This window comes from Sphaeramia orbicularis, chromosome 8 (assembly GCF_902148855.1).
Source record: "Sphaeramia orbicularis chromosome 8, fSphaOr1.1, whole genome shotgun sequence".
NCBI classification, from domain to species: Eukaryota; Metazoa; Chordata; class Actinopteri; order Kurtiformes; family Apogonidae; genus Sphaeramia; species Sphaeramia orbicularis.
In genome coordinates, this window is record NC_043964.1 from 50,777,084 (window position 1) to 50,799,734 (window position 22,651).

The window sequence follows — 22,651 nt, forward strand, 5'->3', positions numbered from 1 at the left end:
GGAGAGAGAGAGAGAGAGTAGAGAGAGAGAGAGGAGAGAGAGACGAGAGAGAGAGGAGAGAGGAGAGAGAGAGATGAGAGGAGGAGAGAGAGAGAGAGAGAGAGAGAGAGAGAGAGAGAGAGAGAGAGAGAGAGAGAGAGAGAGAGAGAGAGAGAGAGCTTAATTGTTAATCTTCTCCTGTAAGTCGACTTGGAAAAAAACATCTGCCTTAAATGTAAATGAAAATCTATTTAAAATATATTATTTTTGTTTTTGCTTTCAAGTAGATGCTAATTAAGTGGAGACTGGTAATTTGATTATAGCGCATAAAATAGATCAAGTTTTGAGTTTGTTGCATATTTGTAGCAACAGGCAATAATAAAAACACATTTTCTGGTCTCGGGCATGGAGATGGTTTTATTTATGCCACATTATTTTCAGTGTCCTGACTGCAACACCAACTATTTTAACTATTATTATTCAAACTAACAGAGCTCGAACTTTTAATTTGGAACATGGGTATCAAACTCATTTTAGTTCAGGTTCCTCATACAGACCAATATAATCTCAAGGAGGCTGGACCAGGAAAATAATAACCTGGCTGTCTCAGCTGTTTCTGTGATGGAAATGGTAAATTATGCCCGGCGGCGTCAAGGGGTGAAAATGTGCTCGGTAATACGATTTTATCAAAATGTCACTGATTTTAACAAGGTTTACGGCAAAGGGCTTAACATGCGGTTCCCACAGGAAATTCACTTACATTTATCTATGATGTGTTACATATTAAGCTGCACTGATGTCAAAATTTAGGAAAATACATTGAAAACTTTTGGACTTAGTAATTCAGATTTTAGTGACACGGTTTCAATTCTTGATCCTATTATGATGTAAGGACCAATGTGTCTAGAAAACAAGTCCAATAGTTCGAATAAAAGCATTTATTATACATCCCAGTAATAAGCTAATAAATGAGTGCATACAGAATAGGATAAGAGAAACTTAGATTTTTCCCATAGATGAGTGTGTTCCCTTGACCTGACCCTATTTTAATTGCTTACTTTCCAGGAGTGTGAACAGGACATGGAGGCCAGAGCATGGTTGACATGTTACACACAAATCATGGATATCATTAAAAACATTTTATATTCACACAACAAGACATGGAGGGCAAGCTGGCATCCCCACATAAAAGTCGGGATCTATAAAAAAAAAACTAATTGGAGAATGCGCCCATATTTAACCCTGTAAAGCCTGAACCATTAAATCATTGACAAAAAATTCCATTTCTTTTTTTAAAGTATATATTTTTATTGTTTTTCAAACAGCCAAGTAGCTTACAGAAATACAACGGAGAAAAGAAATTAATAAATACAAAAGAAAGAAAGAAAGAAAGAAAGAAAGAAAGAAAGAAAGAAAGAAAGAGAAGACAAAACAAAAAAAATTAAGTAATAAACTGGCTGAATTCCTCATAGATTCCTACAAAAAAAAAAAAAAAACAGGTGAGTGGCATGTTATGGACCACTTCCCTGGCCAAGGTCTTCAATGGTTTGAGCCATATGGTCCAAAAAAGGCTGCCAAATCTTATAAAATGTCTTTAGATTATTACTCATGTTGTATCTGATCTTCATGTGAAGCATAGAGGTCAGGTCTGTCAACCATGTTTTGAAAAGAGGCACAGCCTCAGATTTCCAAAGGCTTAAACTGAGCCTTTTTTGTGATCATCATCCCATATATAAATTCCAGTTCTTTGAAACTGGAGTCTTTTATTGGTCTTTCTGAGCAGTCAAAAAAATATTTTTTTCAAATATTAATTTCCATGTATGAGTTTCAATTTTGTATCATATTTGATACATCAGGTCTCAATGCTCAAATATTATTATTTTTGAACAAACAAAAACATAATATAACACAAACATATCTAACACATTGGTAATTCATTTTCAAAATTGTCACAGTTTTTCCTCCTTCCTCATTAATGACAGTCTTGTAGTGTCACTGGAAAGGCCTCTGGTAAATAAATTCCTCCCCCCTGGTGGATTGTCTGTGTATTGCATGTACCTAATTGTATACATCAGGTTTTTCAAGAAAAAACATATCACACTGGTCATGTAGAGGGCTTCAAAACGCATGTATCAAATATTATATGTTTGGCATTATAGGGTTAATATAAACTATGAGGCTATATAAGGCATTTGAATATGAATCTAACTGCACAACAGCCATGAACGTGTAATTCAGTATCTATGTTGAACTAACACAGTGGTTCTCACTCTTTTTCTCTCAACCCCAGCTGTAACCCACATGAAAAGTCAGGTCACTAACCCTGTGTGTGTTATTTAGACACCCTCAGTGCTCCTCCTGTAGGGGGCCATGACTGTTTGCATTCCCTGTGAGCCTAATCAAGTATCACCTGTAGTCTGCACCTGTGCACGACATCACATTTCAGACATGAGGCAGGAGGCAACAGACACGAAGGAGACGGTAGCAAAACACGAAGCATACTGCAGTCGACTCTAGGCGGATAAGTGGAAAAAGACATGCACAGTCTGACCCCGGTAGTCACAGACATATCCAGGTTTCATCCCGATAAGCTGTGAGCCGAGGAGGATAAATCCCCTCATGAGAATTTATGCTAGCTGAACTTCCGGTGAGTTAGCAGATCCTTAGCCGGCTTTTTGCTAGCTGCTCTGAAGGAAAAAAAAAAACGCTTATTGTGCTATTAACTTGGTGTGAGTTAGTCTGCTTTGCTCAATAGATGTCATGAGGTATTTTCCAATGTTTTTTCATAACTATTGTGCACTTCATTATATAATTTAATTCTTAAGAAAAGATCGCTAGTTTGTATGCTAATAACCCCGATATGCTAATCGCTAGCGCGAGTTGCTAATAGCTTTAATGTTTGTTATGCTTAGCTCATGCTAATCGCTAAGCTAAAGTGAACTTGATATATACTGTGAACTGAGAGGCATTTCATTTATTTTTAATGCCATTTGAATTTCTAATTTCATGTTATTAACCACTGCAATGGGTAACAGTGCCACTGAGGGGTAGTATATTTCATTTTGATTAAGAAATTGCTCTATTGTGTAGTAAAATTGTATTTCATTTTGATGTTAAACAGTTCAATATTAAAAGAGGTGGCTTAAAATAGCTAAAATTGATGATATATGTCAAATATAGGTTTAAAGGATGCATAAACTATGTGTCTGTTAAAATAGCACTGTTGTGTATGGTAATTCATGAATAATTGATTACATGTAGGGTTAAAACTAATTGTTATAATCCGTAGTAATTCACTGTAATATGTATATGTATTTCCTTGAAGCTTGGTGATATATTTGATGCATAGGTCTGAGAAAGATACTGAGAACTCATGAGAAACAGACAGAATCAGATGAAGAATCTCACAACTTTGCACCTTTTGTGTAGGTTTTTTTTTTTTTTTGTTCCCCTGGTTAGCCTGATCAACTGTCAGAGGAATAGAAAGAGATGACTAGATGGTGAGCCCAGCCCAGCAATTCTGAGAGAGAGAGTTGGAGATGCTGTGTGACCAACTGCAGAACCTACATGAAGACTTCAGATCATCTGAATCACTCATTCTGAAGACAGATAAGATACACACACTCCTCACCTACCCGGGTAGTAGAAATTGAGGATGGAGTAACTGAGTGGACGTAAACACAGAACTAACACACACACATTGGGAATCCCTTTTCATAACTGAACTTACCAGAGCCTTGAGTGGGAGAACTTTACTTCAGTGGACTCTTATTATTACTTCCCCCAAGTGAAACAGCAGAGGTTATGTTTTCATCAGGGTTTGTCTGTCTGTCTGTTAGCAAGATAACTCAAAAAGTAATGGATAGATTTTCAGGAAATTTTCAGGAAATGTTGATACTGGCTTAAGGAACAAATTATTAAATTTTGGTGGTGATGTGTGTGTGTGTGTGTGGGGGGGGTGATCTGCCTTGGCGGTGGTCTGCGCTCTCTGAGTGCTTTTCTAGTTTTGTTTTTACTGTTATTTTATGACGCCTTATTTTGGTAAATAAATGTAATTCTAAGCTGTAAATGTTTATTAATTGTTGTGTGCTGACATGAAAGTGTCACCTGTTCATAATCCAACACCCGCTCCTTTTGTGAGTAGCGTCCTACAGTGCAACTCCTACTGGACACAGAGTGATGGGAGTATCTCTTTAACCTAAAAGTTAGGACCAAAGGTGCTACATAACAGTGATGCAATTATAACTTTTATTGAAAGAAACATCAATTTTGTAACAATACTTTTTGATTTTCCTCGGATAATTTTTTGTTAAAAATAAAATAACTTAGATTTTCAATTGAACTGTACAAATTTGCTCAACTAGACTGAGCCCTGAACCAGTATTTTTCTAAATAAAAATAGGAAATGTGCAATTGTCTTATAACTGTGACAAAGTTACATTTTTTTAGAACAAACAAATTTGGGTAACAAAGATGAACATTGTAACATTAGTTACTTTGGAAACAGTCATCTTCTACAACACTGATTCACCAGTAAAACTCATGGAGTTGGATCAGTGACAGTGGATGGACACACTTGTTTTTACATTCACTTATTAATATCTTTATTGAAAAAGTCACTTTTGCTTCAGTTTTATCTGTTTCTGATATAATAACCTTTGAATTTACTTTGAACTTTTATAAACATCTACATGATCAGTAAATTAAATACAGCAAAATACATGATTTACACTGAAAAAAAATGCGCAGTATGGGGGATATTATTGTAATAATAGGCGATAAATCGCTTAAGAGGAGTTAAATCTACAGAAAAATTCATTGGGGAACTGACACAAAAGTAGCACTGGGCCTTTATGGGTTAATATTTTACTGTGTGTTTTACTGTGCACTAGAAAGCCAGTGTTTAGCATTAGCTCATCCACCACCTCTCACACTCCTGTAGCTTTAGCGTTGTTTACGAATATTGTCACTTCGGCTTAGAAGAAGACAAGATGGCAATGGCCAAATTGTTAAGTCACAACTTGAAAGCAGCGGTCCAGAAACCAATGGGTGATGCCATGGCTCTCTGTCTACTTCTATTAACTCGCCCCCTAAAGGGGAGGCAAGAGCTTTTGTTTTTAGTTCGGTTTGTTTAATACTTTAGCAGCAAAACTGTTGGTTGAATTCATACGAAATAGGGTTTCTAGATTGCTAGTGACCCAGAATAGATGTGATTACATTTTGGGAAAAGTAGGTCAGTTAAATTTTTTTATGAATTTTAAATTTAAAAAAATTTTTTTTTATTTGCCATTTACTTATAATGGCTGAAATTTGTCTCGTCATCATGTCTATGCGTTCGCTGATGTTAGCATAGACATAGACATGATGACAGCTGGATTGATGCCAAAATAAGCTATAATACGTGTGAGGGGCAGGGTTTGTTGTTCCTGGCACCACTTATATTCAGTCTAATTGTGACATGGTGAGCTGATGACCTCAGGATGTAACTATGTATGACATTCTTTAGTGTGTGTGATGTAATACTTAAGTGGACTGTCAGGTGAAACCAAAACTAAGCAGTTCAAATCAGATAATGTATATTTACATAAAGGGAGGGGTGATGCTGTTTTCTTCCCACGTGTAAAAATGAATCAGATATCCTGCGGTCATGGCTGCCGGGTGGTCTTGCTGCAGTCTGCACAGTGACATGTAGGGCTGCTCGATTATAGAAAAAAAAAAAAAAAATCACGATTATTTTAGCAATAATTGAAATCACGATTATTAAAAATGATTATTTGTTAACCTTAAAGTTTATTTTTTTTCTTGCAAAACAATGTAAAATATACTCTTTAAACATAAATAAAGCTTTTAACCACTAAAACAAAGTATGTTCACTTTTGTACGAAACAAATCTTTGAATGCAAATAAGTGTACTGTAAATTCAAGTATATTTCCTTTTGTAAATAAATAGTGCACTGTAATTAAACTGCTATAGACTTGCCATAGAACTGTAGCAATTTAAAAAAAAAAAAAAAAAAAGCTCACGTAAAGTGCAAATTATAAATTCAAGTATGTTCAATGTAGTATGAAACATAGTAAATTCAGTGGCGTGCCGTAAGGTTTCAGTTCAGGCCTTCTGTGTACATCAGCCATCTAGAATACGTACGTTAAGGTTATACGGGTTAGGTTAGGTTAATACGGGAGTTGCAGCGTAAAGAGATTCGGAGACTGAAGATTGCAATCCGGACGAAGTTGTTTTTATGTGTTTTAGTTTTTCATAAGATTATGATAAAGGTGGCGGTGGTTAAACTTCAGATGGTTCAAAAGGTTTGTTGTGTTAGCGGTCGGTGCGGACGCAACTACGAAACACTTTTTGCACGTGATGTGTTTTTGCTCTTCGTCTTCTTCATCAAACCCAAAGTGATTCCATACAATTGAATTTGACTTGCCTTTTTTGTTTACCAAGCACTTCTGCTGTGATTCTCCTGTCGTTTTTCCAGACCGCTAGGTACAACTTTCCTCTTGGGGCAGACCTGCCGGCTAGCTGGCAGCTGTAGTTTAGAGGGGGGCGGGGCAGAGCAGCTCATGGTAGCTTGCGTGCGCGTGAATTAAAACAACTCAAAATTAATAATTGTTTTTTTCTCGATTACATAATTTTTGTAATCGTTGCGTCTAATAATCGAAATCGTAATTGAATTTCGATTAATTGCATAGCCCTAGTGACATAGTTATTTGAACAAAAGTAAGTCTTGTGAAATTACTTCAGAGTAAAAAAAATCACTGGGTGTGTACAGAGGTTTTAGTCCATTGTTCTGCAGCATAACATGGAAGTGGAGGGGTTTATGAACCGTGTTACAGCCAACAGCCAGGCTGAGATCGAGATGATTTGGCTTCACATTGTTAGGGTTATTACAGTGTCTTTCAACAGTGTGTGGTCCAAATGCACAACATGTAACAGTTCAGACTCTGTCAAAAAAAAATTTAAAAAAATCTGTGCTTTCTTCTGACAGGCAACATTTATGTCAAAACATTCATCAAATTTAGTATCACACATAAACAGACACATAAAAAGTCATATACGTAATACACAGAAAATACACACATACACACACACCCACACACACACCATCTAAGCTTCAAACATGTCAGTCCATTATCTTCTGCCGACAGGCTGCTATAACTGTCTCCACATTTACATCCGCACACCTAGAAAGGACTTAATTTGTGGAATTACACAAGACTCAGCCTCTAAAGGCCTACATGTCATGAAAATCAATTACCATGTAACTGGGACATGGAAGCATTCATTTTATGAAGGGAGGAATGTATAAAGTGAGCTTGGCGGTGTTCAAAAACACCAACTTCTGAAAACATATGAAACGTTTTAGCTGCTGGAAGCTCTGCTGTGTTCACCTCCTACGCTGTCATCAGCTCTGTTCATTGTATGCTGCTGATATACAGTAGGTTTTATGGATTTACACTTAAGTCAAGGAATTTAGCATTTCTTTGAAACATTTTGTTTTGGTGGAAAGGCTGTGCTCTCCTCAGACGACTGATGTGGATTCTACTGATTGAACTAATCCAACATAATCAGGCACTTTGCAATTGACAGGCTTATCCTAATTCCACTTTTACAGGTAACAGTCACATTATCTGAAAGTAAAACTCAAAATGGGCTCAAAGGAACATTTTGAATGCAGACGGTCTGTTTATCTGTTACGGTTCGGTTAATATTACATGTAGTTTTACTTCTGATGTATTACGTAAATTTTAAAGACTTGTGTGGATAACAGTGTTTCTACACAGAATGTCTCAACTTGAAAAAGTGAAGTAGACCAGGTTGTTCTTGAACTTATTTGTTATGTTTACTTGATTATCGCATTTTTTATCCTTACAAATTAAGCTTATAATAATTAGTTTGTTCACAGTTGCAGTTCATCACATTCTGTCCCTTGGTCATGAGCATGTGGTGTCTATTTTCAAAACTATCCATAGAACATCATTTATTTTAACACCCAGGATAGTAAATAGAACTTGATCTCTGCGTGCATTTACATAAAATACATAAAGCACACAATATATTTTTCCCTAAGTATGCCAACAACAAAATTCCTATTATTATTAATAGGAATTTTCTTAGTTGTACATATATAAGAAAATTATATTCAGTTATACAGTTACCAGTGAAGTTTTAATACATTTTTTTTGTCTTCTCATGAAATTATTATGACAATTTGTGATTCATTCTAGATCAATAAAGTGGAACTGGGACTCAAAGGTGATTACTGATGTGTATAAATAGGAATAATAAGAGGAATGTGTCTGAAACTAAATATTCCACCTTTATGAGCATCAGTGTCTGACAGTTTACATCCAGCCTCTCATACCTGGATTAAAAATAGGATCTTTTCCTCTTTTATTCCTCCTGGAAACAGTTGGCTATTTGATATTTGCTCATATCTATACACCTCTTAAAATTCTCTGTCTTAATGTGGAAATGTAGACTTTTCTTCATCTCTCATAGAGGAACCTTATCTCTACACCAAATGATTGGAAACAGGGGTCATGTGTCACCTACAAACTTATGTTGTATTAAAGTGCATTTTCTAAATGTGCTGTGTACATATCCAAAGAATCTGCATGAAACCAGAATAATACCGGCATAGCCCACCCGGTCTGCGTTGGAAAACAGTCCATTCCTAGACAGAACTAATTCAGAATATCCAAACAGAATATACTGTTTACATGACATGTGTCACTAAAATGACATGTTCAGAATAACAGTGGACTATTAGAGTGCATGTAAACATATTCGGTGTATAACAGGACCAGAGTGGCTAATCAGGAGATTCAGGAGGATTACTGTTGGGCTGGCTCATGTCAATCTGGAGTTTGGGCTGTTTGAATGGGAAAAATAAATTGGACACTTATCTGCCACTTCTCTAATCATCATCTTGCATTCCTTCTCCATTCATCTGACAGCGCAGCCCCTACATCACAGTGGGTTCAATGGGTTTTACCATCTGAGGGAATTCTTCCCTCCCAAATGTTTAAGTTCGTTGGGCCAATGAGTCGTCTTTTCTGGAGCGGTAAAATTAAATTTAGCAACAGAATGGTGGTGGTGATGGAGGGCAGGAAGAGGCCAGGTAGAGCCCAAAAGGCCAGGTTAAAGAAAAGAAAGGTGTTGGAAAAAGATGGAGCCAAATGTGTGAAATGAACAGACCTGTTTTCCAGAGGACAGACCCCAGCTACAGACGATAAACACACATATGGACAGAATCTGGTATTGTCAGTGTATAAGGCTATTGTGCAACATTTGCAATGTCAACGTAGTTTATTTAGTAGAGCCCAATACACACTATTAAGCACAAATATCCAATTTCAAGCTGAAAATGATAAACATAATTTAGAAGTGTAATATATTAAATGAACTATCATTCATACTTTATCATTATTATCGCGGTATTGTTGAAATGTGCTCAAAATGTTCAAAAAGTACTAATACACACACTGAAATAATATAACCAAGTTGTATTTTGAAAAAAAATAATAAAGTAACATGCACAATGTACTTTCTGTTGCAGAAACATTCAAGTAATAACATGTAAACAACAAACATACAAATATGCATTAAAGTTGGCACTTTGTGGACACAAGAGATATCTGCACCAGGGGTGGAAACTGATAGGATTTCATCAATATCAATGCCATTATCAGTTCTGCTTATCAATCCAATTCCTTATCAATTCTCCTATTGATTCCTGAGGTTTATGTTTATGTTTATGTTTATGTTTACGCATTTGGCAGACGCTTTTTTCCAAAGCGACTTACAGGGGAAAACCAATTAAATCACTCAATCAATCAAATTTTATTTATATAGCGCCAGATCACAAAAAAGTTATCTCTTGACATTTTATATATAGAGTTGGTCAAAACCAGACTCTAAGTCAAGGTGGTGTGGTGGTGAGGTGTTTTTGAGTGTGGAAAAAAAGTAGTTGGACAGGTCATAGTGAAGTTTATTTGAGCATTTTCCAGATCAAATCATTCACAGTGTCACACATATACACTATTGTACACACAAACAGAAAGTGAAACACAGTCATATTTTCCTGAACTATTTAATGAACAAATGTAAATATTCTGAAAGAATTAGGATTTTAAAACATGTTAGGCTGATCTGATCCAGGCTGGTCAGTGGTTTAGTCCTGGTCAGTGTCCTCTGGTCCAGTTCCTCTGGAGGTCAGTCAGTGGATTTACAGTTGAATGTCCTTCAGTTCATAAAGCCTCCTCTCCTTTGGTTTTTACACACATCATGTGTCTTTGTACAGTTGAAGTTCACTCATTTGGGCTCATTTGAACTGACATGAGTTTGTCCTGAGTATCTATATTCAGACGGTTTCAATGTTGGGTGAGGATCTGAATCATTGGGGGCCAGGGAGGGGTTAACACTAGCACGGACCAGGTCTGTCCGCTCGCTTGCTAGAACGGACTGAGTCCGTGCGCGTGCTTGTTCGGACCGACCCGCAGTCAGACAGACCAGGTCCGTGCGGGGTGCCCCTATCCCCGAATCTTTGGAGCTCTGTCCGTGCAGGTGCCTTCAGCCATGTTTTCAGAGGCCAAACATTACAAACTGCGCACACACGCCTGGAGTGCTGCTGCTTCTTCAGGAAATGAACAGTACTGTGAGTTTTCTAGATGCGGTAATCCAACACTGTTATCATAATAATTACAATTTAAACGGTAATACTAACCGTCAGAAATTTTACCGCGGTTTATCATTATACCGGTTATCATTACATCCCTAGTTGCAAATAAACATTAATTTTAGACAATACTTAGGTTATATAATCTATATAATGCAATTTTTTGGTGTCTGCTTCTCAGTTTCTCTTGGAGATGTCTTAGTGGGGCCAGGCCGGGCGAAGAAGCTGACTGCGTCTGTCTGGGCAGGTTGAAGAGTTGTAATGCATGAGGTCACATGATCGGGTCAATCAAGATATGCCCTCTAAGATATTATATCCTGCATTTTAATTGAACTTGATTTCATTAGGAAAAGTGTGTGGTGTTTTAATTATAAGAAATATATATTGAATTATTAAAAATATTTTTTATTAGCAATTTTTTAATTAATTTTTATCAATTACTAGAACTTTCAGGTGACCCCATTTGAATTCCAGTTGACCCCACATGGTGTTGCGACCCCAAGGTTGAAGAACACTGCATTAGGCACTAACCCTAAGGATCAGGATGATGTTGAATATGATGTTAAAGGCAGTAGGAGGTGGTTGGAATAGTAATGGTGGTACTTATTTTAGCCCTTCATCTGACTCCTTTTTTCTAAACATAACCAAGTTGCTTTTAATGCCCAAATTAACTATACCATAACCATGCTATTGTCAAAATCTATGTGTTGAAAATGTATGTTCTAGGGACGTTTCTCTCTTTAGTAGTACACTTAAAAACATTCCGTTATAAGTTAAAAGAAACATATCTAGAGAATGCATAAAAAAATGAGAGGCCAGTGATGGTGCTCGAAGCCACAGGATGTGCTGTGGCATAAAAAATTCTTGAACACTCACATATTTACTTCAGAGACAATGCTCAATGATTTAGTGCCAGTGATGGCATCAGATATACACAAGTGAAGCTCAGCGTCTTGCGGTCATGAAGAAGGCATCTGTTTTACAGCTGCAGGGGAAATAAGATCGCTTTTACAACAGACTGCAGACCCTGGTCGGCTCATATTGATGTCACTGAACACCCTCAGGAACAACCTGGTACTGCGAGCAATATGTTGGGCTTCTTTTTGCACTCGTCTGCCTCTTCTCTGTCAGTCTTGCAGCTTCTACTTTTGTCTTATGTGTTGACGTTCACTTTCCTTTGTTGTGCTCAAACACCACTCTGTGAGCACCCCAACATTTTTCAACAAAATGCTTGGTGACATTTAACTCTGTGTATATCCTATAGAGTCTGTTCATTTTTAATTAGGCGGGGACTCCAACCAACATATGGAGGCACAGAGCAATTTACAGCTTTACAACACATACTGACAATGTGAGCTCAGGAGGCCGAGCACTGCACTGCCACACACAGCTGCTGTTCACAACAAGCTGCTTTAATGTTCAGATACTTTGATGAAGCACTACAGCTAAGATGATGTGGAAGTCTGCCTTGAGTGTCAACTCCCCCACCACGTCACTCACAGGACCATGAAAGGTTCTTTCGACAGGGAGGGGAATGAAGTGGATAGGTGTGATCCACCTGAATTGAGGATATGTTCATACTAGGGCTGTCAAAATTAACACATTAACGCAGATTAATCCATCATCATGAGTAATCTAATTACAAATTTTAATGCAGTTAACCCATCTGCAGCAGAATGACTCTGAACGAATTGACTCTGAACTCATGTATTGAGAAATTCAATAAGGAGATTACTAATTTATATGAAAAAAAATGTGATAAGGTGATTTTGGTTTGTGGTGACTTTAACATTGATCTATTGAAATGGAATGAACATGCAAAAACAGCAGAATTTGTAAACACTATGTTTAGTTTGAGTTTTCACCCTGTAATTACAAAACCAAGTAGAATCACATTGGAAAGCGCAACATTGATTGATAATATTTTTACAAACATTATTGATGGTGAAATAACGAGTGGTCTATTTCTGACTGACATAAGTGATCATTTGCCAGTTTTTATAGAACTGGAAATGAACAACAAATTATCTTTAACCAACTATAAGCAAAAACCTTGTTTGGTAAGAACAAAGTCACCAGAAGCAATTATGGCCTTAAAGGAGGAATTAATAAATTATGACTGGCATGAAGTTTATGTAGATGATGTTAATGAATCATATAATGCTTTCCTAGACATATTTCTGACATTGTACAATAGACATTGTCCTGTGAAAGAATATAGACAAGATCTTAAAAAGAATAAGAAACCATGGTTAACTAAGGGATTGGAAAAGGCTTGTAAGAAGAAAAACAGTCTTTATAGGGAATTCCTGAAGCACAGAACGAAAGAAAAAGAGAATAAATATAAAAGATACAAAAATAGATTGACAGCAATTATAAGAACACATAAAAAAGCCTATTATGATAAGTTGTTAGAAATACACAAAAATGATATTAAAGGTACTTGGAAAGTGTTAAATGATATGATTAAAAAAAGTAATAAAAAGAATTTTGCTACATATGTTGTTAAAACTGGTGACACTGTGGTGGAAAATACAGAGGACATCGTGAATATATTTAATGATTTTTTTGTTAATGTCGGTCCTAATTTGGCAAAAGATATTACCAAGTGGGAAAAGGATGATAAAACCTTTAATTTTGCTATTGAAAACAATAATTCAATGTTTCTTGGTGGAGTTTGTGAAAGTGAAGTGTTGGAAGTGGTCAGGAAATCTAAAAATAAAAAATCTACTGATAGAAATTCCATTGATATGTCACTCATAAAACAAGTGATAAACAGTATCCTTCAACCATTCACGTATATATGTAACAAATCATTTCAAACAGGTACTTTTCCAGAAAATATGAAAATAGCTAAAGTGATTCCGATTTATAAAAATGGTGATAAGCACATGGTGTCAAATTATAGACCGGTGTCACTGTTACCACAGTTTTCTAAAATTCTTGAGAAACTGTTTGTAAAGAGGTTAGATGACTACATAGACAAATATAGGATATTAAATGATCATCAGTATGGATTTAGGAAAAACCGATCAACATCTTTAGCAGTAATGGAATTTGCAGAAAATATAGCAACAGCGGTGGATCAGAAACAACATACTGTTGGTGTTTTTATTGATTTAAGGAAAGCATTTGACACAATTGATCACTCAATATTACTCCGGAAATGTGAAATGTATGGTATAAGAGGTGTGACGCAAAACTGGTTAAAAAGTTATTTACAAAATAGGTCTCAGTATGTATCAATTGGAAATACAAATTCACAACTTAGAAACGTAACATGTGGGGTCCCACAAGGTTCAGTTCTGGGACCCAAGTTATTTATACTTTATTTAAATGATATCTTTATGGCATCTAGTAAGTTAAAATTTACAATATTTGCAGATGATACTAATTTGCTTTATTCGGGAGTAAATATGAAACAAATATTAGAAATTGTGGAAAAGGAATTGAGCAAGTTAAAAAAATGGTTTGATGTAAATAAGTTATCACTTAATGAAGATAAAACAAAATTTATGGTTTTTGGTGGTGCTAGGGGAAGTGATGATATAAACTGAAAATTAATGAAATTGAAATTGAAAGGGTGTATGAAACAAAATTTTTGGGAGTGATTATTGACCATAAACTCTGTTGGAAACCACAAATAGAATATATCAAACGCAAAATGTCCAAAGCTGTTGCGATTCTTTATAAAACTCGAGACTTGTTAAGCAAAAAATGTTTGCATATGTTGTATTGTTCACTTGTAATGCCATATATGTCATATTGTGTGGAAATATGGGGCAATGTGTATAAGACTAATTTAGACCCAATAATTAAACTCCAAAAAAAAGCTATTAGAGTCATAAACAAAGCTGGTTATCTCCAATCAAGTAATCCACTTTTTGTAGAATCTGGTTTGCTAAAATTTCTTGACATTGTATATTTAAAAACAATGGAATTTATGTTTCACGTTAAAAGTAAAAACCTTCCTTTTTGTATTCAGAAAATCTTTAAGTTAAGAAAAGGACATTATAATTTAAGAGGGATGTTTGTGTTTGAAAAGTGTAAAGTAAGAACAAACGTTAAATATCACAGTGTTTCAGTTATTGGTGTCAAGCTATGGAACGAATTGAAGGATGAAGTGAAATTGTGTAGCTCACTGTTGAGTTTCAAAAAGAATTTAATTGGTCAAATTATGAAGGGCTATGAGAGTAATATGTTTACAAAATAACTTATTACACTGAATGTAGTATAATTTAAGTTTAAGTATTTTCTGTTGCAACTTAAGGTGTGGACATGGACTAAGGGTGTAAATAGGAGAAGCAGAAATAAGCCTCCGGCTTCAGCTTCTTCCTTTTTCAGTTACAAAATGTGTTAATTTTATGCTTGTTTGTTTCTTTTTTAATATGTAGGTGTTTTGTTTTGTTGTCTTTTTTATATGTGTGTGTTTTGTATCTTGTATTTAACTGAAATAAACATTCATTCATTCATTCATTCATTCATTCATTCATTCATTCAACGTCTCTGCCAACGCATTTGGGTCAGTTTGTCCAGGTAGAGTTAGCGTCGCACATGAACAAATGGTCAGTTGATCCAGTAGTGACAGGCAGCAGAACCAACCCATAACAATGGAAGACACTAAACAGTACGTTGGCCCTCTGGATGGAAATATGAGGACAAAAAAAACCAAGACAAAACATTCGACCTACATGAAGTATTATACACACTCAGCAGGAAGGAGTTTTCTCTTCACTGAATCACTTCCATCTTAAAATGGCACATTAATGTGAAGCATACGTTAGATTCTGCTAGTGCTTCGGCTAATGCGCCACCCAACTTGCGACAAATACATTAAGTGCATATATATTCCCTTCTTTCTCGAGTCTCTTTGCTCATGCAAAAGGAAACACGATTAATATAGATTAAAAACGAATGATATTTAATCATGATTAATCAAAATGAATCCACAGCAACCCTGTGATTAATCTGATTAAACATTTTTATCATTTAACAGCAGTAGTTCATACATTTACAGTATAGATCATCAACTAATGATTATCTACAGTTGATTATTGTCAATTAGTTAATTTTTTGCACTGTAACATGTTAGAAAATAGGCCCAACCACGACAAAATAGTCAATAGAGTTGTAATTTCCTGGAACCCACAATGCGGTAAAAGGCTGTCTCCTGTTTAGTCAGTGGAAATATTTTGAAGTTAACTTGCTGCTGAGACAAGTGGCTTCCTGTCAACAAGTACAGGTGCCTCAGGTGCCTCTTCACTGCGGTAGGATTTTGAGTGCCATGCGTTTTTATTGCACTGATGTGTTTTTCCTTTTTTTTTTTTTTTTTTAGCAAGACAAACAGTGCAGAAAGCTTGGATTTAATTTCCTGAAATATTGTCTTTGCACTGTTCACAAATCAGCTGCTACATTAGCTGGAAGTGTGATGTAATTGAGAGTTAATTGATTAAATATGTACAGTCATTGTTAATAGATAAGGTCTGTGCTCTACACTAGGGAGGTCTGGATACTCAAATACATTCATTACTCTCCATGTAAATGCATATACTCGTATACCATTCATATCATTCACATGTCCATTAAACACTGAGCCCGTTTACATGACCATAAAAATCTGATAAGTGGGAGTAATCTGATAATTGTCATAATCAGATGCGATGCGTTTACATGCACTTATTTGATTTCTTTTGGAGTGCATACATACGTTATGACGCAAGACGTACACTTCCTGACATTTTCAAAACGTCTTGTTGTCCATGGCAACACCTTCGGTGTCAGCGTTAGCTGTCCTAATGTGGGAGGAGCTAATAAGACTACAAAATAGGTCACATGTTGCTGCTATCTTTCATTTCATTGTTTGTTTACCTTTTTCCTTTGGCTCACGTTGTCGCTGTGTAACTTCTGCTTATATAGATTTTTTTTTTTTTTACAGATGCACAGATGTAAAAAAAAAAAAAAAAGCTAAAGAAATCAGATTAATCTGTATACATGCATGAAGACATCGGAGTATTGGCGAGAAATCTAGGTGTGTTAATCCGATTTCTCATAATCAGATAACTGCAGTTATTGGATAAAGCCAATCAGATTCTGTTTACATGATAATGATTGGATTATTGGTGTGCATGTAAACTGGCTCAGTGACTAAAACTATCATTAGATTGTGAACAGTTTTCACATTATGTCAAAAATGTCTGTGACTGCACTGCAGTGATATCTACAGAACACAACATGCTAATGAACTTCTAATTGACCACCTTATCTCATTTTACCACTATTATATATTTGGACCTCTACACCAACTTTGATTAGTGAGTCACATTAGTTTCCTGTTTGCCATTAGTCTGACATTACTGGGGCCAGTAGTGCTACTGTTTAGGTTAGTGATTTGTTGTTTTGCCCCAATTGGAGAAGTATATACATTACTATTAGTGCTAATTCTGCTGCATAACTCTACAGTGATTAGCCATCACGAAAATGCAGTGCAACTTGATGACGTGGTGATGAGTGTCATGAAGTTCCAACCCACAAATATCCAACTGGATACTTTGTGAGGTGAAATAAAGGTTGGTAGACGAGGCAAATTGTAGCACTGGTTTAATATACATGCACACACACATACTGATTTGACCTGACTGAAGCAAACCCAAATCATAACACTGCCCCCATAACCTTGTATTGTAGGCACTAGGCATGATGGGTAGTCACTCCATCTGCTTTTCTTCTCACCCTGATGCATGTGTCACTCTATGGCATTTGTCACAATATGTCATTGTGTAGGCATATCATACGCGTACTGTAAGGAGCGAGTGAGGCCCCACTCATACCCTGTATGCCTGCGAGGCCTGTATGATAAGACTACACAATGAAATATTCCGAAAATGCCATGAAACTGATGTCTAAGTATTGTTTTTCACCATCACACACCCAGTATTATAAGATGACAACTGACTTACAATGATTCCTTCCATTTCGTCTGACCTGGTAGCAGACAGGGGTTCATTGCTTGTTGTCTCCGTGTTTGGTGCTACTGTGGCTGCGTGGAATTCCAATTCCCACAATGCACTTTGCGACAGAATTTCTGAAAAGGCCCGAGTGGCGTATCGGTTAGGTATGTAAACAAACACACTGTTTGTGATGGAGTCATCTTCAGAGTTGTTCACCGTGAGGGAAGTGATTTAATTGCGTAACCACGAAAAGACTAATGGACTAGTGATAATTTGGATCTCACTGGCGTTTGACAAATTTGAAGAAAAATTTGTGATGAAAGTCATGTGCTGCTTTAAGAAATGAGAAAGCAACTCATTGCATCAGTTAGGTTAAAAGACCTTGCAGCTGATTCATATTGTTGCAGGACTGGAGGATAGGACCTGGAATGAAACAAGAGGTGGTTAACAAGACATGACCTCAGATCAGGGAGCATATTTGACCTGGATGAGGTGCCTGTTCCGGGAGGTGGGCTGTCTGGAAGTGAGGCAGCAGACATTGGTGTCGAGCTCCTGATTGAAGCCCTCCGTTTTTACCGTTAGTTTGTGGGTGGTAGCCAGAGGATAAGCTCACTGTCGCTCCCTGCAGGGTGCTGAATGAACCTGGAACTGAACTAAGGGCCCCAGTACCACCCAGGCAATCTGAACACATGCAAAAGAACAATGTCTGCAGGATGCTTTATGCTGAGACAGGTGGGACAGGCTGTCACATATTCCTGGATCTGGTTTTCCATGGACGCCAGCAAAAATGCTGTTGGGCCACAAACATAGTCCTCTTGACCCAAGAATGACAAGCCAAGGAGTCTTTCAAAGGAGTCTGGTGGCTTTGGAGAGAGCTTCAATAATTAAGTCCCTCATCTGAAATGCATGTCTGATGGGAATGTAAAGTTGAAGGTTTAACTTTCAAATTTAATGATTTCTTATAAGGTGACCTGAGTGCTGGGATACTAGACAGTCATTTTATTACAGACAATCTGCAGAAAAGGGAGGATGTTTTTTGCAAAGGTCAAAGCCATGTTGGTTGTTTGTTGGAGTGCAGTATGACCCACTGATAGTGAAGTCTTCTTGTTTGCTACACCCACCAGTTTCCTGCTTTGACTTTGTGTTTTAACCTTAGTGGTTCCACTCACTTTTTTCAGCTACTTTCAACCCAACTCAACACCGACATTTCACATGGCTATTACGTGATATGAGGCTTATTGGAGATAAACTGCCCCGTCAACCTAATTTTTATACAAAACATCTGTGAGAGTTGATGAGTTTTGTATCAATGAAGTAATTCACATTCAGCAACTGAAGCATCATTCAAGATCAAAGGAAAAGGGAGAACATACAAGGCTATGTACACTTCATCTTCTGAGCATTAGTGTGAATTCCCAGCAGGCAGTGCAGCCTCTGAAGAGCTCTTGGCTGGGAAGATGAGACGTTCTGACCTTTCACCAGCCATGGCTTCTGGGAATTAGATAACTGTGCACTCTAGAGTTTTATATGCTTCGGAACATTGACATTTGTGTAACTTACAACTTCTCCTCAGGCAGTTTACAGGGTTTATTTAAAATAGTAATTTCTTATCACAGCAGCAGAGCACCACAGAGAGTGTTCTGTAAAACGTACATTAGAGGAGAACATTTTATACTTTGCTATGGGTGATATTTACTTACAAAATGGCATTTGGCAAAAAAATTTTTAATTCAAGGCATTCATAATCAAATGTCTTTGAATATGTGGGCTGAAGGGGATGATCAACTGTTTGACAGTATTTACATGATTGCATATGTGTTTAAAAATCCCCTGGAAACAGATGACCTTGAAGCTTTTATGTATTAATGTTTGCAGCTTCTAATGACTCCTCTCTTTCTCTACAGTTCAGAGGCCTGCAGAAGGTAGTGGTACCAGTGGAGAGAGATGATGTCCATGCAAAGTAAGTTCTACAGAATATTTATTTTCTTACTCACTCTTATAATTGCTCCACAAAGTGAACTGTCAGTGAGTGTGGAAGCCAAGCAATAAACATAATCCTGTGTATACATTTTCAAATTAGGTTTTTTTTATCCAACATTGTACCAAACTGGTTTATCAAATTTTACCACAGGGTGCCACATGTCCACTCAGTAAATAGAAGTGAAAGGAATGATGCTTCCAGAGCCCTTGAAGGAGGATGTATTGAATCCACCCCAACTGGAGACTCTAATCAGTGTTGCTACCACATGGAAAATGTAGTGAGCTAAGCCACTATTTACTCCACATTAAGTCTAGCTACACTGATGTTATCACAGGGACGTAGCAAAAGTAGTTTAATGCATTTCAATGTACCTTTTAAATTGAGTATCGAGTCAGTTTACACTGACTACATATCTATATTATTTTAGTTCATTTAGTCTTATATGTATTTGCTTCTTTCACTTCATTGTTTTGCATTGTTATGTAAAGTGGCTCCTGTTTCACTTCAGTAATTACCCTTTAGTAATAATAATAGCCTTTATCTAAGTGGTATAATTATTTCCACATTTACTGTGTTTGTGTACTTGCAGTATATCCACATGCATTTCAGGCTAATCATTTTGACGCACCACCACACTGTGACGCGCAGCTTATTTGTGAATTACCTGAATGTGTGTTAAAAGCACACACTTCTTGGATTTATGCGGCTAGTTTTTGAATACATATTTTCCTCTGTTGTTTCTGTTAAACTGATGTATTGTCTTATGGAGGAGTCCCTCTCCATCCTCACTTCATCCTTAGGTCCATGGAACATGTAACTTTTATGACCACTACTGTGCTACCTGGTCCAGGAGGAGCTTAACTATTAAAATCTATTTCTTAGTAACTTTTGAAAAGCTATTAGAATTAGAAAACCATAACATTTTCTGAGAAATGCCGTTAAACCACTGATGTTGGTACTTTAGTGACTCCACTACTCAACACTGGCTCTAATGACCCACTTATAAACACTAAGTAATGAAAAAGCATGGGTGAAGATGAGTCAAGTATCATGAGATAACTTTGGCACTGTATAGCTAAAATTTGATCGATTGAATGCTCCAGAATTTCCAGCACTGGCACATCTCAAATAAAAGTGGAGATAAGTCTGGATATGTGATATTAAACCAGCATCCTAATCAGTTTTGCCATCATTTTTTTTCCTGTTTAGATTTAGCCCCAGCTACATATTTGGCTTCACCTCTTCCATCAGCTTTAACTCTGACACACTGCCATATTGGTGTAGTTGGCACTTTCCAAATTAGCTAGTGTGAAACGTCCTCTGGTCAAAACAGCCAACCTGCTGTCTGACTTAAAGAGAATGCATTGGTTTGGATCAATGCAAACCATGGTGCGATTCATGTTTAGTGTGAAAACACTATTTGGACTTTCAGACCACAGAAGTTTGTATGTAGTGTTACAAAAAAGAAGAAAAACAAATTGAAGACACAAATGAGGCGAGTAAACAACTTGCCATCAACATCAGACGTGCCTACGTGTCTACAAAAGGAGAAGCAGCACATGCTTGCAGGATGCATTTGTCTGATCCTACAATTTCAGCGTGAAAACAAAACTAAAAGAACCAAATGTATCGAATGTTAAAAAAAAAACAACCAAATGCAAAGCAAAACATGAAACTTAGTTGGACCATATTTCAGACTTGTAAACCCACCTCCTAAGGTGGAAGAATGCCTGTTGTTGTCACCAAAAAACACATGAATGTTTTAGTAAACAGATAAAGTGTGTTCAGTGTGCATCTTCTCTCACACACACCTTTCCAGACACCAGAGCAGTTAGTCTGTTTATATCAAACAAAATTTCACTCATCATATTGTCGTATTGCATGTCAAAGGAACATTTTGCGTGTCATCATGTGCAAAACAAGATGAATTTACAGCTGTCACGCTGAAACCATTAGGTTACTTAATTTAGAAACATTTTGATTAACACAACCTTTGTTATAATGACAAATGTCAGTTCAGCTGGTTAAAAAAAATCACACCAATTAAGAGCAGATCAGCAATCTGTTGGTTTGAAAAATGGAGTTCAGATGGAAGCACAGACTGTAGAAAAGATGTGGATGGAACGGTTGGTTCCATTGTAACCCAGATTCTCTGAGTGGAGAGACTATCTCTTCATCCAGCATATTCAGTATGTACGGAGACTGTCCCCCACGAGGGCACCTGATGTGGATAACCTTTAAGACACACCACCTGTGGTGGCCACACACTGATTGGATGCTGTGGTTATGTGAGCATCCCGCATGCATGGCCTCTTTGATTGACCTTGATTGAAATGCCTTCCAGAGTGGAATAAGTTGGAGGAGATAGTCTCTCCACTCAGAGAACCTGGCTTACAACCAACTGCTCTCTGTTGCATCGAGATTATCTCTCCACCCTACAGTACATATTCTATATGTAAGGGGACTCTATAAGATATTCTGTGAGGAAACAAGCAGGCTTGCTGCTCGTCAGAAATAATAGAGTTCGAATGAGAAGTTGCTGAGTGCCCACCTAGGTGCTCAAACCAAAAGAAATATATACAAACACATAATATATAGACCCATAGTCCATGTGCAAGATGCTACTAAGACAACACTGGTCCCACTAGATCAGGGTCATCTCTCTATATGGAGAAAAGGAGGGGGCAGTTAGTTGTCTCCCTGATGGTGCAGAGATTGGCCTAGGCTGGTCTGACGCTGTCCCAGATCTCATTCACCACCTCCGGATGTAGCCTCCATTCTCCCAGGAGCAGTCCCCCCTGGGAGAGCTCATCTGCTGCAAAGTTGTCCCAACCGTGCATGTGAATCACCCTCAGTGACCTGAGCCGTGGATGTGCCCACTCCCATCTGATCCAAGCTAAGACATGTAGGCCACTGTATGTAGGCCACTGCCACAGTGCTGTCGGTCCATACCAGAATATGGCAATGTTTTAGTTCTTATGAGAATTACAGAAGAGCCGGGGAGATGGCTCGCATCTCCAGCAGATTAATGTGTTGGCCCAACAAAGGTCACTACCACAAGC

The 22,651-nt window shown here is 37.2% G+C and overlaps 1 protein-coding gene across 2 annotated transcripts in view; it reads left to right on the forward strand.

Moving 5' to 3' along the window:
- The window catches only part of LOC115423925 (junction plakoglobin-like), a 285,940-nt gene that overhangs the window by 128,843 nt on the left and 134,446 nt on the right, over positions 1–22,651 (forward strand). For both annotated transcript variants that reach the window (XM_030140961.1, XM_030140962.1), the window contains one exon: positions 19,513–19,568. In XM_030140961.1, the coding sequence (XP_029996821.1) occupies positions 19,553–19,568 (16 nt within the window). In that variant the 5' untranslated portion in view covers positions 19,513–19,552. The remainder of the gene's footprint in view (positions 1–19,512; positions 19,569–22,651) is intronic.